Source organism: Corvus brachyrhynchos, unplaced genomic scaffold (genome assembly GCF_000691975.1).
Source record: "Corvus brachyrhynchos isolate BGI_N302 unplaced genomic scaffold, ASM69197v1 scaffold264, whole genome shotgun sequence".
Classification (NCBI taxonomy): Eukaryota; Metazoa; Chordata; class Aves; order Passeriformes; family Corvidae; genus Corvus; species Corvus brachyrhynchos.
The window spans coordinates 607,506-625,234 of record NW_008237648.1 but is presented as its reverse complement, the minus strand read 5'-3'; the positions used below and the strand labels follow the sequence as shown (position 1 = coordinate 625,234).

Sequence of the window (17,729 nt, the reverse complement as noted above, 5' to 3'; positions counted from 1 at the left end):
GAAGGCTCCGGGGTCGGTCGGCTGTCGGGAGTCGCGCCCCGGGTCGCTGTCAGCGTGGTTTCGCTAGAACTTCGACATCTATGTTTGTTGTTACCCATCCGCCTCATGCCAGAGACCGTGCTTCGTTTTGGCCGAGTTACAAAGGCTGACTTGCGGAGGAATGTAAAAACCATCACTTGCTTGAACATCAAACAGAATGAAACAGAAATGGGTTTCTTCCTTAGCATTTAGCGTAATGATACTTTCAGGTGCACTGAATAACAAACCAGCATTGAGGTCCCTCGTTATCCTTTTCTCTCATCTTAGTGTTTATTCTTTCAGTTCTGTGCGTCCCTTCTGTTTCCATGTTTTAGAGGGCTGGTTTGCTTACCTCAGCCTTATTCTTGGATTTTTTTAAACTGTAGATTAATTGAGCGTATAGTATAAATCAGAACAAGGCATTTATTTATTTGTTCTAGTCATAACATTTTTCTCTTGCATGTACTTTCACTACATTATTACAAATGTTGGATTCTAGAAACGGCTGTTTTTAAGTGATAATGATAGACACTAGATATAACACGTGTGCAGAGTATCTGTCCAAGTGACAGTGGCCACAAAAACGTTGTAATGATTTCACGTGTGTGTCCAAGCAGAATAAATTCTCTCTTAGCAAATTTTGGGTAGAAAGACTTCAACAAGTTAACTTCCTATTGGCAAAGTCTTCTGGTAATGTCTGCCTGTGTCTTATTGCTAGGTTAAGTATCCTTTGTATCTTGGAATCTAAAAGTATAAAACTGAAATAAACTCTGAATTCTGTGAATGTTAAGCTACAGGCAGGTAATTTAGTTAATTTGACAAATAAGTGATTAGTTGCCTGGGCTTGATCTGAATGTAATCTGAGCCACTGGGAGATTTGGCACTGCATAGTCTCAGTATTAGACCATGGTTTCAAAACTGCTGACATTCAGTTATGTTGTATTCTTTGAATCACTCATTTGTGAAATAGAAGTAAGATTCTTGGAAATGGATCTATTGTGAAGTTTTATGTAGCTTGTTGAGTCTTACTTTAAGGCCTTCCATAGTTATTAATTTTGTGCCTTCTCTAGTTAGTGAAGTATATTTTTGTTAGTTGCAGTTCAGAGTGCTGTCTTAATTGCCATATGTGGTGAACTTTCAGTACAGTGTAAAAAGATTGAGCTGCAGAGTTTACTGTTTTCAATATGCAGCAGCTAAATTATGATACCTTTCACACAGTATTGTAATCCATTTAGTTCAGGGTATTGTAATCCACATAGTTCAGGATACTCAGTGCATGTGTTCAAGAGTTGGTACTTGCTTAAAAGCATCCTACTGAATAAATATGGGCCTACATGCATGTATGCACCCAACAGTGTAATATACTTCAGTCTTTATCTGGCTCTTGAAAAATTAACATTGACAAATACCCTGAAACCTGATACGAGGGCTTATGATAAATTATACCTAGTGTATAGACCTAGTGTGCTGTACTGTGGACAGAGCAGATTATGTAACTCAAGGGTTGACATAAGTGGAAAGGCAGAAGCAAAAAATTACTGCATATTTTTACTTTCATGTAAAATAGTTGTCTTGCAATGTTTCTTACTCTTCAGTTGCTCTCATGGGACACTAGGGGGAAATAGTTAAAATTGATCTTAGAAGTAAAATAGGTTTGTCTTCTCATTTCTTGTATCTTATCTGAAAACAGATTCTCTGAAGGAGGACGAAGTGAAGTTTTGAGGCTTATAAAATATACTGTAGTCTTGCAAACAGTGTGGGATATGCTTTTTTCCTTTGCTTTTAGTAATTCAGATCCTTAAAATGCATTACTTCCTGTCAAAACGTTTTCAGATCAGATTTTCCTAACTATTACAATTTCTTAGTTTCTGAAACTCATGTTTGCATTCATTTTTGCTCTTTCCTATACCCTGTTGTAGAGGGGCTTCACTCACTATGCTCTATACCCTCTCTGCTCTACTCATATCCGCTACATGAATAGAACAATTTTTTTACAAACCCTATGAATACTTTGGTATGATTTTTTTCAGCAATACGTAAAGCTTTCATGGTAAATAGCTGTTTGGTACTCGTTAAGCTGTTTGACTTTTGAGTAGTATTTTTGGGTTGGGACATTGGTCTACCTCATCAGACCTCTAACTATGACAGATTATAGAATAATTTTGATATAGCTACCCCTCCTGTTTTCAGCAGTGTTCAGCTGATAGAAATTTCAAGAGGAGGTAGAGTCAAGACATGCATGTGCTTGCCTTATATATCCCGGGTCAAGTGCCCTTGGGCCCTTCCCCCAGGTGGAACTTCTGATCGTCTGACCACTCTGGGGCTGGACTGGGGCTCCAGGGGTGGAGTGTGGCACATTTCCTCCGGTGTGCCAGATATTGGCAGCCACTGCAGGGCTGGGATACAGGTCCAGAGGCATGGGGTGTGTGGAACAGGGCATCACCTCATCAAAGCAAGGCCTGAACTTTCCCTTCCCCTGCACACATGCTGGAAATGTTTTGAGCCCACAATTCTTCCAGCCTCTTGGAATAGGTAATGAGAGATCTTGCTAATTCCTTTTTTTTTTATAGATATGCTTGTTGATACTTTACTACTCATTCTATTTATACTGAGATTTTATATTTGAAGTTTGAATTATGAGGCTGGCAAGGTGGTTTGTTTGAATTGGTGTGTTAGAATCTCAGTTTGCATGAAGTTGTAAAATTTCTCTGAACAGATTTTTAGTTCAGATAGGAAAAACAAGTACATATTGACATCTGAAAATATAGTAATTTCTTCTGCCCTTTTTCATTGTTTAGATTCAATTTTATAAATGTTACAAATTTAATGTTTATAAATTTTTTTTGTGTCATATTTTTGTTTTTAATTTTCTAAATTCGTGATCAGATGCTATTCCACTTGTAAATGCTTGAATCCCTGTCAAATCACAAAACTTTTAAACCGTAAGCAACTGTAATATGTTCCTAAAATATTAGGAGGCTGGTTTTTCAAATATGGTCTAAGAGGACCATAGTGAGAAATAATCTAAATAACCCATTGCATGTTCTTGTGGCTGATTCATGACACATTCTGCTCTGGAGACCTTGTAGTAAGGTAGAACTTGTTAGATACGTTTTTTTTCTTTAAAAAGATCTAGACTAGGCTTTACTGGGATTATATAGTTAGTAATTGTTGAAATAAATTATGATGCAGAATAATTATTCTGGAATTAATAGTATTACTTGTTGATATACATGATCTCTCTGTAGGTCCCTTCCAAATCCCCTCCATCAACTGGCAACAGAATCAGGCCAACTTCATTTACAGATCAGAATGATGAAGGCACTTTAACACCAGACAAAGAGGTCAGTAGAGAACTGGTTTTCTCTGTTTTTCAGCTTAAAAAATTCTAACATTGTGTCCTTTGGTGCTTTTTTTTTTTTTTAATTCCTCAATCTCACTATTTCCTATGCATTTATAGATGTGAATAGTCTATTTTTTAGGTTGAATACTAAAGTGTTTAATATTAATAAAACAGATCTTTAACCTGTAGTGATTAACCCCCAGATGAGGAAATGTTTTAAGTCTTCAGGTCTTAAAAATCTTACTCCTGAACTGAACTCAGTGAGGTAGTGGGACAAAAGATACATTCAGAGAGACTAACTTCATTTTTGTCCTGCTTTTGGTTGAAAAGCCTAGGTGAATCCAGGTAATCTGAGGTGGATGATCCAAAAGTTTTAAACAGAGCATTTGTGATTGTTGCTAACCATGCCAGTAATAAGTATCAAACTCAAAGTTATTTCCCCCACCCCATTTCCTCTGTGCCCTGCCCCCAAAATAAAAAGCAACCCAGCCCTCCTCACCCCCCCAAAAAAACCTAAACAATAAACCGAGTCTAAATTATCAGTCATAAAATATGATTAAAATAATTATCAGGATGATGGGTAATATGATGACTTGCATAATAAAGCAAACAAAGAAGATAATCTGGACTTACCTCGTTTCACAGTGAGTACTACAGCTCTTTTGAAGTGGCTTGATTTGAAAAAAGGCAACAAATACAAACAAACAAAAAATTTCCCTGACTTAGTGGGCATGGACATAAGCTGGTAGCATATTTTTCAGCGGAAATGTTGTGTCCTAGTCAGAAAATTCAATTGCTTCATTTTCCCACAAAAAATAATGTGTTTTCTTGCAGTGGAACAATCCACTTTAATTTTTAACACCATGTTTTCTTTAGGACATAATCAGCTATGCCTGAAATTTGTAATAGATTTCATTATGAATGCTATCAGTGATTACAGCTTCGCAGTTTGCTCCCTGCAATAATAGAAATTAAAGGGAAACTACTTCATGATTTGATTTTGTATTTTGGTATTTTCTAGTAAGTACTTATTTTCTCTACTGTGAGATATATGTATATGTATGTATGTATGTATGTCTGTAATGAATTTCCTCTCTTCCTGGAGAAAGATTTTCTGTTAACTGGTGCTCCAGAATGTTAGCAAGCAGTGTCACCCAGGATAAATTACCAATATTTTCCGTAAGGATAGTTTTCTGTTCTTAATGCAGGGTACAGAAGTAGCATATTGCCACATGAGAACTACTGCTGTGGTCTAGAAGGAGTGAGTTGGTACTGAGAATTGATTCCCCTCTTTTTTTTTTTTTTAATTTATTGTACATTGTGCAGGATGTTAAAGAACTGATTTGGCCAAGGTTTTCTGACTTTTTAAGAGGCAAAAGCTTAGGAGAATATGAAGTATTGAAGCCATGAGTCATGTTCTTCTGTGCAACTGAATCACTGTTCTTTGTCTGTCATTAACTTGGTGCTGCCTCCACAAATGGAAGAAATCTTCCTTCCTTTTTCACTGAGAAACAAAGGAAAAAAATTCACTGGTAACACTCCTCACCCTTTTATTGTACTAATGCCAGCTGTTTTTCTGCTCAAATACTTACTGGTTGACTGAAAGGCAGAATACTATTCCTGACCTTGGGTTGATTTTTGAAGATGGTTGCTTTTATTCCAAATCTGAAAAAGGTATGTGAGCCTGAAGGCTTACCTTCTTTTTCAATTTAATCAATTGATTTAGTAAAAAAATAATAGTTCTTTTCACAATTTGGATAACATATTTAAAAGATACATATTTTTTAAAATTTTGTTGGATGCTACAGACATTTCACCTGTATGTATCAATGCTTTCTGTAGTGTTCATAATTTCTATTGAGAGCTACATTTACTTAATTAGATATGTGTTGTCCCCAGCAAACTCCATTTTCAGACTGCTATTCCAGATAAACAAGAGAAGCAAAGGATTCCCCATAGCACATGCCAAGTTACATTGGAAGAACATGTATCTCTGAACAGAGTGGTTAGACTGGAATGACCAGAGAGACAGAAGGAGAAATAAGATTAAGAGTGGAAACAGAAGTACTAAAGTATCCTCAGATTTACAGTTATCCTTGGTCTTAGGGGAGCTGCCATAACAGTTTTACTTGTGAAACACATCCTTTAATTAGAAATTCAGGAAGTAGTGAAGTCCTAAGGGGATGAAAACCTCTTGCTTTTTTGGTAAGGTCTGGTTTTACAAAATCAAATGGAAAATTTTGTAAAAAATTAAGTTTAAATGATTAAGACGAGAAATTTAGTTTCTCCAAAAAATTCTCATAAATGTTGGTGGTATGATTAAAAGCAAATAATCTTTGCAATGTGTTTGTTGGATTAGATTTTCATAAAATTCAGTTCAGCAGCAGTATACTATGCTTAAATAAGATGCAGTTATTGCATATTGTCACTGAAAATACATGCCCTGATTATATGGGCACATTATGTCTTTTAGAGCACATTTTTTTTGCAGTGTTCTCATTTGACCAAGCAATTGTGTTATGCGCAGGTGTCAATGACAGTGGCATTACAGTGAACTGTTGGACATTTGATACAGTGAAAATATTTGGTTGAAGAGTATTGTATGCTAAAACATTTTGCAGTTCATGAATAATTGCTAACCCTTTTAGTACTGAAAGCTAAGCAAAATTAGTGTTTCATTATTCTTTTGTATGGTTTGTGTCCTCTGTGAGCTATGTTTTAGTGTGTCTTTAAATAGATCAGGTTTTTTTATTTTTGCTTCTGTAGTATGAAAGTTCCAACTATTACACATGAAATCTTTGGTTTATTCTCAGTATATTTTTATAATAAAAACAATTTCAGAATTAATTACAGTTGTAAATGGCATCATTAGTCTGATCAAAGATTTATAATAAAACATATATGCAAACATTCTTGCTTTATATTCTACAATGATAAGATTTTTTTAATATTTCAAAATCCCAAGATGTTACAATTTAAAATAAACCTACAGCTTGTATGCTCCATTTATGGAATACCAGGTCAGTTTCTTTTTCATGCCAGCTTTCCTCTTCAGCTTGTATTTTATTAGATATGTGGATCTCCAGTAGAAGTATTACAGAAAACCTCATAATCTTTTCATGTATAGGAAAAAGCAGACCTCTGCCTAGTTCTGTATTCTCTTATTGCACGTAGCTTGTAAAATATGACTACACTGTGAGGTAAAACTACTTCCATAGAACTTCTTCAGACAATTTGTGTATCCAATGCTTTCTGAGTTGGTACGCTGCTGTTTGAAAACAGCCCTAGACTATTCAAATATGCTTACTTAGTGATTCCAGTTTTTTCTGGGGAAGACTAGTGATTGGTTTTCAAACTGTTACCGCATTGACTTTGAACAGAGTTTGAGGTGAAATACATCAGTCGTATTCACTATAGTTCCTGGAAGTGAAAAATGTTCTTTTTATTCTACAATATACTTGTTTACAAGTATACAAGGCCCAACTGCAGAAGATAACAAAGCTAGTGCTAGTTTGCTACCAGCTGACAGCAAACAGCTGATATATTGCTGTGGATGACCTCCCAGTCATGCAGATCCAAGTATCATTGACATCCTCATGAGTGTTATGGAAGTGACAGCAGAGCACAATATATATAGCTCCCAGACCTTGTCCCGGTTTGAGACATATTCAGAGGAACGTCTGAAATGAACGTTCTCTGATAGAAGGCAGGTTATAGCCACCCCTCCCCCACCAGGTTTGGAAAGGATTTTCCTTGGAGGAAAGTGAAAAAAAAAGTTATTTATTTAACAAGCAGAGTGCGCACAGGCACAGAAAAAAGGATAATGCTAAATAATAAAACCTCTTGCTGTGGAGAGAAACCTGGTAAAATTCCAAGTCCTTTGTGGGTGTGGCTCTCTCCTCTCTGGAGCTGGGTTTCGGCATGGGCCCCTCCAGGCCACGGTGTAGGGTCTTCTGGATGATGTTCTGGTGTTGCTGAACAGTCCAGAAAAGAAGAAGAAGAAACCAAAGACCCAGGGGAAAAAAAAACTTTCTTGCCTCAGCTTGCAGACTAGCTGAAAAGCAAAGGAGTTTAACTCTCCGTCTCTCTCCTGAGAAAAGGAACTGAGAGCTGGGAAAAAGCAGAAAGGTGCTTTCCTCTGCTCTGTAGCAGCCGGGAATGCAGGGGAGTGTATAGCTGTGTCCTTGAACACAAAACTGCTCGGGTTTCTTTTTTCTCCCTTTCTCTCAGACCCAGCTTAAAGACACAGAAAGGCACAGGATTCATGTCTGGCATAGGGCAGATGATAGGGGATACAGTATCATACAGTCACCCCAAGACAGACCTAAAAATAAATTAGTCAAGGTATTTTTTGGTCTCACTTCAGTGGTATATAATGTTATTAAATTAGTTTAAATGTTTCTCTAGGATTGGCTATTAATAAAGCACGACAAGTAAAGCTGTAATAATATTCCTTCAGTACCTTTGTTATTCCTGCATCTTTTCTGTATTCATATGCTTAATTTGAAGTACTGCTAAATAGGTGTTGGTATGCAAAGATGGTAGTGGTTCAGATATATCTGTGCTTTTTTTCCTTTCTGATATTTAAGACTAAATTTTGGAGGCTGCATAAGCTAGTTTGAATCTAAACTTGTATTTTACAACTCCTGGTACATACACCAACATGCTTAGGTTGCTCATCAAAATTAAAAGCAAACCAGAAAAGACCTTGCATTTGATTTCCGTACTACGTTTTTCTTAAAGTGCAGTTCTTCTCTCCTAGATTTTGGGGCTTTTTTAATTGTAGGGAGAAACCCCTGAAATTTTAGCTCTTCAGTTTTTCCTATTCCCTTATCACAGCAGGGATAAGGCAAAAAAGATTATGTTGCAAATTGCACAAAGCTTTTATAAATAAGTATTTTGTAAATAAGAAAATTACTGAATTATTCACAACTTTTTTTCCTGACATTCACCACTGTTGGGGTTTTAGGAGTTCTCCTATTTTCTTTTTCTCTTAAATAATTTTCCGCATGTATGTTGCCAGGGGGACAAATTACTGGGTGCTTAAGAAAAACAGAAGACCTGGCCATAGGGGGAGGGGTCCTTCTGGTTACTCTCTTTCACCTGGGGTTTTCTTGTGTAGAGTGGGGAATGCTGCAAGATTTGAACTGGGAAAAAAGGGTTGGGTACAGCTCCTGGCTGGCTGGTGTTCTTGGCGGAGGGAGAGGAGGGCTCCCATCTTTGTGGAGGGAGTTCGTTGCTGCTGGAGGCTTCTGCTTTCAGCTGCCTTCCTTCTACCATGAGTGGAGCTTGCTCACTGGAGCGGCTGTTGCACTGGGACTCTAATACCCCACCTTACTAAAAGAGGGACCTTTTCACCATCTGCTTGGGTGCCTCAGGGAAACCCCCCGGATTCCCAAGCCTGCCTTTCCCTTCCCGCTGGGGAGCTGGGCTGCGGCCGCCCTGCCCCCACCATTGCTTCGAGCCTTTGCTACTCTGTAGCTCTGCACACCCTGCCTACTGAGACATCCCGGGGCTCCTACCGCAGCTCCGGAGTTCAATACATCTTGTCTGCCACCCGGGATTTGTGCTCATCCCTGCTGTTCCCGAGGGTCCGGCCGGACACCAGGATCAGGTGCCCAGGGGTTTGTGAAGCCTTTGTTCCGTCCCTCCCTGGGATCCCAGGCCACCAGTGCCGCGTGCTCCCCGAGCTCGCTCCGGAGAGCCTGTTACTGCCATAGTTATTGTTGTTTGTTTGCCTTGTTATACACGTATATATATAAAATAGTAAAGAATTGTTATTCCTGTTCCTCATATCTTTGCCTGAAAGCCCCTTAATTTCAAAATTATAATAATTCGGAGGGAAGGGGGTTGCATTTTCCATTTCAAGGGAGGCTCCTGCCTTCCTTGGCAGACACCTCTTTCAAACCAAGACAACCACCTTGGACAAATAACCAAATTTATTTATTTAATTTACTCTGGGGAATGATTCTTTTTTCCGGTAAGAGTCGAAACTAAACCTTTAGCTGATTGCTGACATCTTCTAGCTCCCTGAAGTAGATGAGAAAATTTTCTCTTCGATGACTTTTGTAGTCTCATCCTCTTCTCTCTGTCTTGCTGTGCTGGTATATAACATAGCAAAACTGGTCGTGTACAATTACAGAATCTTTTAAGTGTTAACATACTACAAATACACGTATGCCATGATGCACTTTGCTAACAAGAAGTATGAATTTCCAAATTTGCTTGATAACAGGTTAATACAAAATTTGGAACTACTGATTCTCTTCTTTTTCTGAAAGGGAATAATAATTACCTTTGGCAATCAAACATATTATATGCATGTAACATGTATAATATTCAACTACTGCCATCTCCAGAGCAGTGAGACTTGGGTCAAACTCTGATCCCTGTTAGATTTTGGGTTTTCTTTCACAGCGTATTAAGGAAGCTCTTGATCTAGGAATTGCATGTACTTTGGCCTTTGTACCTCACTTATCAGAATCCTTGCAAAAGAAGATTTGAGCATGGTATTTCTTCAGAGGGAGGAGGAATAATAAGAATAATAAGAACACAGTTGTTTCTGGAGTTCAGAAAGTCCTTAAAGATCAAGTAAGGCTGCTTCACTTAGACCAAACTTGAGTGCTACAAAAACTGTTCAGAATGTTGAAAATACGAAGGTTATTTAAACAATAACTTTATGTGTCCTTTGATAAGGTAAATGTCATCTGGCATTTGGCTTCATCAACCATTTTAGCTCATTTGCAACTTTCTATCCAAGATAGAAATGTTTGTTGCTTAGTAGGATTTTACTTGCAAAAAACCAGAGTAAGTTAAATATTGTGACAAAAGATCAGCGATGTCACAGCCTGTTAAGGAAACTTTCCTGTTTGACCACCAAGGAGCCACTCTGGCAGTCACACTTGCACCACCCCAGGCTTTTGCTGCTGGGACTGAAGCCCCTTCACCACAAGCAGCTCCAGTGAGCTGATGGGTGCCCCACCTGACTCCACACACACTCACACTGTCAGGCAAGTTTCCCTCACTGCCTTGACCCAAGGTTTCTCGTAGCAGAGTCCTAGACTCTGCTTCCTTTAAGAATTTTTATCATGGTGCAGTGATATAATGACAGATGGAGTTGAGTGTCTCCTGGTAGGGACCCTGAACAAAGGAATACCTGGCTTTCATTCTGTGTGCCTGTTTTAATGGTGATATTTGATCTGGGGTCTTCTCACTGTTCATTGAGTTCTACGGAGTCTCTGAGTTACTGTCCACCATCCAGCCGACATAGCAAGTCTGTGCCTTTTATTGGGCAAAGGGCTCATCACTGGGGGTTTCAGCCATTTCCCCCCACCCAGGCCACAACCTGTAGCTTGCAGTGCAACTGTACACTGAGATACTTGTACCAGTTGTAGTCCTCAACAGCCTTCAGCCTATAAATTCAGTGCTTGAGATTAAGGTCAGTATGGGCTAGGGAGATGATTTGCTCTGGAGTATCACAGAATTGGTACGATGGGAAGGAACCTCTGGAGGTCATGTAGTCCAACTCTGCCAAGGCAGGGTCACCTTGAGCAGGTTACACAGGAAAGGAGTGTGTCCAGGTAGGTTTTGAATGTCTCCAGAGATGGACACTCTATGACCTCCCTAGGCAGCCTGTTTCAGTGTTCTGCTACCCTAAGTATAAAGAAGTTCTTCCTCATGTTGTGGTGGAACTTCCTGTGGTTTAGTTTATGGCCATTACTCCTTGTCCTGTTGCTGGGCACCACTGAAAAGTCTGGTACCATCCTCTTGACAACCTTCTTTGAGGTATTTGTATGGATTGATTAGATCCCTTCTCTGTCTTCTCTTCTTTAGACTAAAACAGGCCCAGCTCCTGCAGTCTTTCCTTGTGAGAAAGATGTTCCAGACCCCTACTTATCTTTGTGGCCCTCTGCTGGATCCTCTCCTGTACTTCCTTATCTTCATTGTACTGAGGAGCGCAGAACTCGATACAGCACTCCAATGTTGTCTTATTAGGGCTGAGTAGAGGGGGAGGATCACCTCCCTCAACCTGCTGGGAACAATCTTCCTCATATACCCCAGGATACCACTGGCTCTCCTAGCTGCTAGGGCACTGCTGGCTCGTAGTCAACTTGAGACTCCACCGAGACTCCAAGGTGCTTCTCTGCAGTGCTGCTCTCTAGTAGATCAGCCCCCAACCTGTACTCATACTTGGGATTATTCTTTTCCAGGTGCAGTCCCCTTGTTGAACTTCATTAGGTTTCTCTGTGCCCAATTCTCCAGCTAAACGTCCTGCTAAATGGCAGCACAGCCTTCAGGTGTATCAGCCACTCCTTCCAGAGTATGTTTGAAACAAAATGTTGGAAGATCTTAGTAGGATTTCTATCGCAAGCTTCAAGTGTGATATGATGGCTTTCTTAGGATTAGAGAAGGGTAAAGAATGACTTTTATCTTTCTATGTTCTGTTTACGGTATGCTTCATCTCAGTTGATTCTCTGCTTGTCTAGTTTTTTTGATCACAGTACCAGCTTAGTGCTGATGTGATGCTAGTGATACATTAGACAGTATAGCACCAGATGTCTTTAATGTTCCTGAAGCTGTCAAGATAATTCAGAGTGGGTTTTAGGACAAATCTTGAAGCACAAGAATCTTTTGTGGTAATACTACTTAATTTTGTCTGACTAGCAGCCTGTTTCTTGTCTGTTTACAGGCAGAGGTGAATAATTTTTTAGCGATTTTTAATACCCCTTTCCCTAACACCCCTGCCCCTGAGTTAACTAGACAGTTTGTTCTTAAAGTCATACTGAATAGATGGTAGAAAAAAAAAATGAAAAATGCAGATAAAAACACATGTAAATATTGGAAAGCATTAAATAGTGTAATTACAGGACTCACTAGAGAGCTCTGCCTGTAATTTAACTAAATATGTAGCAGGTTATGAGCTGTCAGAGTAATAATACTGTAAGCAAATCTTTAAATATTTTCATTATTGGTCACTTAACATTGGAGAGTGGAGGATGAACTCACTAATGGGCAAATGCAACCAGTTCTAAATGTGTTGAAGAAATACCACTCTTGGACCATGACTGAATATATTCTGTCTTTCATAACTATTTGAAGTGTGAATCTCTCATCTTGGCTACTGAAGAGGAAATATTTTGAAATTTCATATTGATAGAGTGATCACTGTTTTGCCGCAGTATTGTTCTGCCCTTCTTTATTTGTAGGGTTGGCTCACAGAATCACAGAATTAAGCGGGTTGGATAAGACCTTTTAGATCATCAAGTTCAACCTGTGACCTAACACCACCTTATCAATTAGACCATGGCACTAAGTGCCACATCCAGTGTTTTCGTAAGCACCTCCAGGAACAGTGACTCCAACACCTCCCTGGCCAAACCATTCCAATGCCCAATCACTCCTTCTGTGAAGAACTTCTTCCTAATGTCCTCCTAAACCTCCTAAACCTAAACTTCCTCTGGTGCAGCTTAAGACTGTCACTCGTTTCCTGGGAGAAGAGACAGACCCCCACATGGCTACAACCTCCTTTCAGGCAGTTGTAGAGAGTGAAAAGGTCTCTCCTGAGCCTCCTTTTCTCCAGCCAAAACACCCCCAGCCCCTCCAGCCACTCCTCATAGGAGTTGTGTTCCATACCCTTCACCAGCCTTGTTGCCCTTCTCTGGACATGCTCCAGCATCTCAACATCCTTCCTAAATTGAGAGGCCCAGAACTGGACACTGTACTCAAGGTCTGGCCTCACCAGTGCTGAGTACAGGGGAAGAATCACTTCCCTGGTCCTGCTGGCCACACTATTCCCGATCCAGGCCAGGATGCCTTTGACCTTCTTAGCCACCAGGGCACACTGCTGGCTCATGGTCAGTCTGCCATCAGTCAGCATCCCCTTTCTGCCTGGCCACTGTCCAGCCACTCTGTCCCCAGCCTGTAGTGCTGCAGGGGGTTGTTGTGACTGAAGTGCAGGACCCGGCACTTGGTCTGTTAAACCTCATATCATTGGATTCAGCCCATGGATCCAGCCTGTCCCGGTCCCTCTGCAGAGCTCTCCTACCCTCCAGCAGACTGACATTCACACCCAACTTGGTGTTATCTTCAAATATGCTAATGGTAGGCTTGATCCCTTCATCCAGATCAGTGATAACGATTTTAAACAGGACTGGGCCTGACACAGATCCCTGGGGGACCCCACTAGTGACTGGCCACCAACTGGAGGCAGCACCATTCACCACCACTGTCTGGGCCCGGCCATCCAACCAGTTCTTAACCCAGAAAAATGTGCACCTGTCCAAGCCATGGGCTGCCAGCTTTTCCAGGATTATACTGTGGGAGATGGTGTCAAAGGCTTTGCTGAAGTCCAGGTAGACAACATCCACAGCCTTCCCCTCATGTACCAGGCAGGTCACCTGGTCATAAAAGGAGATCAGGTTGGTTAGGCAGGACCTGCCTCTCCTAAATCCATGCTGGCTGGGTCTGATTCCTAGGCTGTCCTGTAGGTCCTGTGTGATGGCACTCAAGATGATCTGTTCATAATGTTGCTGGGCACTGAGGTCAGGCTGACAGGCCTGTAGTTTCCCGGATCCTTGTTTTGGTCCTTCTGATGTATGGGCATTACAATGGTCAGTTTCCAGTCATCTGGGACCTCCCCAGTTAGCCAAGACTGATTATAAGTGAGGGAGAGTGTCTTCATGATCTCTTCTGCCAGCTCCCTCAGCACCCTACGATGGATCCCATCTGCTCCCACAGCCTTGTGAGCATTTTAAGTGGCTCAGCAGGTCACTAACTGCTTCCTTCTGGATTTGCAGGGGGTCTATTCTCTGTCTGTCTACTAGCTCAGGAGGCCAATTGTCTTGAGGACAATCTGTCTTTTTGTTGAAAACTGAGGAAAGGAAGGCTCCTTCCCTTCTGTGCTTGCCTTTACTCAAGAAAGAGTAGGGCAAAGCTGAGATGATTTAGAAATGTTCTTGCATCTGATCAACATCAGGGAAACAAAACAGAATTTTAAATTGCATTCTACTCTTTTGTGTAAACTTTTAGTTACAATGGAGACCCTGGAGTTGTATGTCTGCAAACTCAAGCAGTACTGCATCAATTTCCTTTTTCTCAAAATCATAACTGTAATATGGATTGGCATATTTTAGGCAGTGGATGCTTTGGATCTTCTTACCCTGTTAAAACAGGGTTGCATATCCCTATCAGTCTACCAGATAGTTTGAGTGAATTTTTAAAAATGAACTTGTGCCATTGCTTAAAAGTTCTTTGTCATCTTACCTGTATGTTTTGGGTTTTATAATGAACGTTTTATGAAAGAATGGATTTGAGATTTATGTCTGAGCCTCCTGAACTTGGCTGCACTAACACGGTCATGGATTTCCAGGGATGACTGAAAATGTAACAGTTCATAGATGCTGAACAAACTGACAGACCATCTTTTTTGTGGGGGATGAACTTGTTAGAGATCAAATAGAAATTCTTCTTAATGCAGGCTTTTAGGGTACTAAATAATGCGATTAGGATTAGGCAGAGTAATGCTATGGTGAAATGTCACAACTTAATCTTTTGAGCACTAGCAGGCTGTTACTGTGAAGAGATAATTTGAGTTGTCTGTGATTCGTGAAGTTCTTGATGGTCATGTTAGAAGTGATTTAACTAAGCTGAAGATAATATATGTTACATGTTGAAAATGTTCATAATCTTTTGGTTAATAATATTTATGTAATCCATTTATCAGTGCTTTGCAAACTGTTTCATCTTCTTAACCTTTGCATGTTTGGTCTTCTCCAAACGTGCAAAGTAATTTTTATCCTAAAAAATATCATAATTTTATTTGTGAATTTGCATGCTTCTAATTCATGAGACAATCAGGCTTGCTTGTAGTATTGCTGCTGTATGTTTGTACACTTGTGTATACCTAGTATATGTCTTTTCTCTTATTGGCATATGCCCTTTCAAGAGGAGCAAGAGCTTTTACGACCATCAACACTTGAAGATTTTCTGGAATTATCACTTGTCAGTTTCCTTATTTTTGTCTTGTCTGAAAGCTCAGAGGAGGAAAAAACTTAAGTCTTCTTCACCTGAAAAAAAACATACCCACACATGTGTGCATATATATATGTACATATATATATATATACACACACAGGTACATATATATATATGTACATATTTACACACACACACATATATATATATATATATATATATATCAGGAGCTTTAGCACAGCTTACTCTTAAGAATTATACTTCTAACAGGCTGAGAGAGGACAACAAACTCAGTGTGTGCTTGCTACCACAGTGAATGCACAGGGCAAGTGTGTTGAGGCCCCAGGGGAGTGAAGAAGATTGAGAGCATGAAGAATGTGACCATCTTTTTTATTAGCAGCTCATCTTTGTAGTAACTTAAAAGTGAGAAGTTTCAGTTGAGTTTGTTGGACATAACTAGTTATTGGCAAATTTGAGGCTGTTTATTGTATATGGCTGTCACTGAACATTTACCTCTTCTTACGTTTTTGAAAGGGTTTTGTGAACATAAATTGAAAGTCGTGTAGCCTTTCAGATCTAACCCATGAAAATATTATTCTATCTTAATTTGAATTTATGTAATTAATCTGCTACAGCACTGGAGTCAATGTAATCGTCACAAAAAAAAGTAAATTTAACTCCTAACTTATATTACTATTGGATTACTAAAAGTACTGTTTAGTAACTTGATAGAGGGGTTTGTCTCATTATTTCAGAATAATTTTGTTTTATTTAGTGTTTTGGTTCAGTCAGCAGTTGAGTCTGAAATCTCAAGCTGTAAGGAAGTTAAACCTTGAACTTCTGTATGTCAGTATGAGCATGAGAAGAATATTTTTCTCAACTCAGTTACAGCATCCTAAATGCATTAGATTGCATTGCATTACATATATATATCCAATTTGAATTCAAATTCCAGTCTCTTCACTTCATGTTTTCACCTCTAGGAATTTCTATCTCTTCTTAGATACTGACTTGATAATTCAACTCATGGTATTTTTACAAAATAGTCTGCTAGTAGTTTAAAAAAAATTGTAAGGAATTTTTTAAAATGTAGACAGAATTCTAGTGTATAAGAGCACTAGATGATAAGCAGTCAAAAGCAAACATTTTATATTGTGTATAACTGAAATACTGATAGAATTTTTAGAATAATAAGTTGTTCATGGATACCTGAGAGCAAATAGGGCTCAGTGGCGTATGAAGGCAGCTTATCCACAGAAGCTTTAAAAAAATTACAGTATCAATGCCTGAAACATAGTTTTTATCTTGGGCTAAACTAGGATCTGTCTTTTAAATAGCATGCTTGTTTATTTCTAAATGATCAAAACTGTACTTTGGCTGTTCTGAAATGATCTAGTGCATATTTTCTGGTTATGTCTTCCCTTTATCAATATCTGTTGTCTCATAAACTGCTGTATTGTTTTATTACATTTTTAATAGCATGGAAAAATTGAGTAAAATTTTGCAATGTTCTTTATTGCTTGATTTATTTTCATTTTCCTCCTTTTTGCATGGAATGACAGCTGTTAGCGGGGATGATAGCAGAACCTGCTTTTCTCTCTGAGTATACTATCTTTGCTTTGGATCCCACCAAACAACCTAAGCCACAGAGTGACGGTGTGGTGAGTCCTCCCCACCCCTCCTAGTGATGCCTTTAGCAGGTGGAGGAGAGTAATGTACTAGAAGGCGAACTTAGTTGCTTGTGGCTTGTTCTCACAAAGACCTCTGTCTTAACTACCTTGTTGCTAACCCTGCACTAAATTCCACAGAGTTAGTACCTGATAGCTCCTGGCTGGTATGCTGTATGATGTGAATTTACTGTAACATTAAAAAATTAACGTATTTTCTCTTATACAGGTAACAATACTCTACACAAATTTAAATAACTGTTGCACAAGTTTGTATGTTTGTTGCATAGAAATTTCCTCTTCGTATTTGTGTATGTCTGTATGTATTTCAAGACAAATGGATAGAATTAACATTGGGATTGGTTATGTGTAAAACTTACATGCTTTTTGCTGTGTACAGTGAAATATAGCATGTCATTTACGACTAATGGTAGCAGGAAATAATTATTTCACATAGAGACAGAAGTTAATCTATGTTTAGTTGGTAACCTAGCAGTTACCATTGTGAGGATGAATAGTCTTTTTTTTTTAATAATTAGATTTTGCTTTAAATATATGTTTCTTTGCCTGGAAATGTTGTCTTCACCATATATAAGTGGGAAAGCTCGGTGAGAAGAGGCAAGAATTGAAGAAAAAGAAGCAAGTATAGGGAGGAAGTCAGACTTCTGCTTCCTGATATAGGCACATACAAAGCTGTATTCTTATTATTGGCACAGGACTGGAATGGC

The 17,729-nt window shown here is 39.1% G+C and overlaps 1 protein-coding gene across 10 annotated transcripts in view; it reads left to right on the top strand.

Moving 5' to 3' along the window:
- Positions 1-17,729, top strand: part of GOLGA4 (golgin A4) — a 98,223-nt gene that overhangs the window by 23,234 nt on the left and 57,260 nt on the right. For 8 of the 10 annotated variants that reach the window (XM_017732046.1, XM_017732045.1, XM_017732043.1 and 5 more), the window contains exons 1-2: positions 3,232-3,362; positions 16,897-16,995. In XM_017732046.1, coding sequence (XP_017587535.1) covers positions 16,909-16,995 — 87 coding nt within the window. In that variant the 5' untranslated portion in view covers positions 3,232-3,362; positions 16,897-16,908. Of the gene's footprint in view, positions 1-3,231; positions 3,363-16,896; positions 16,996-17,729 lie in introns of those variants that run through there. The other 2 variants (XM_008631950.2, XM_017732048.1) reach the window with 2 other exon arrangements.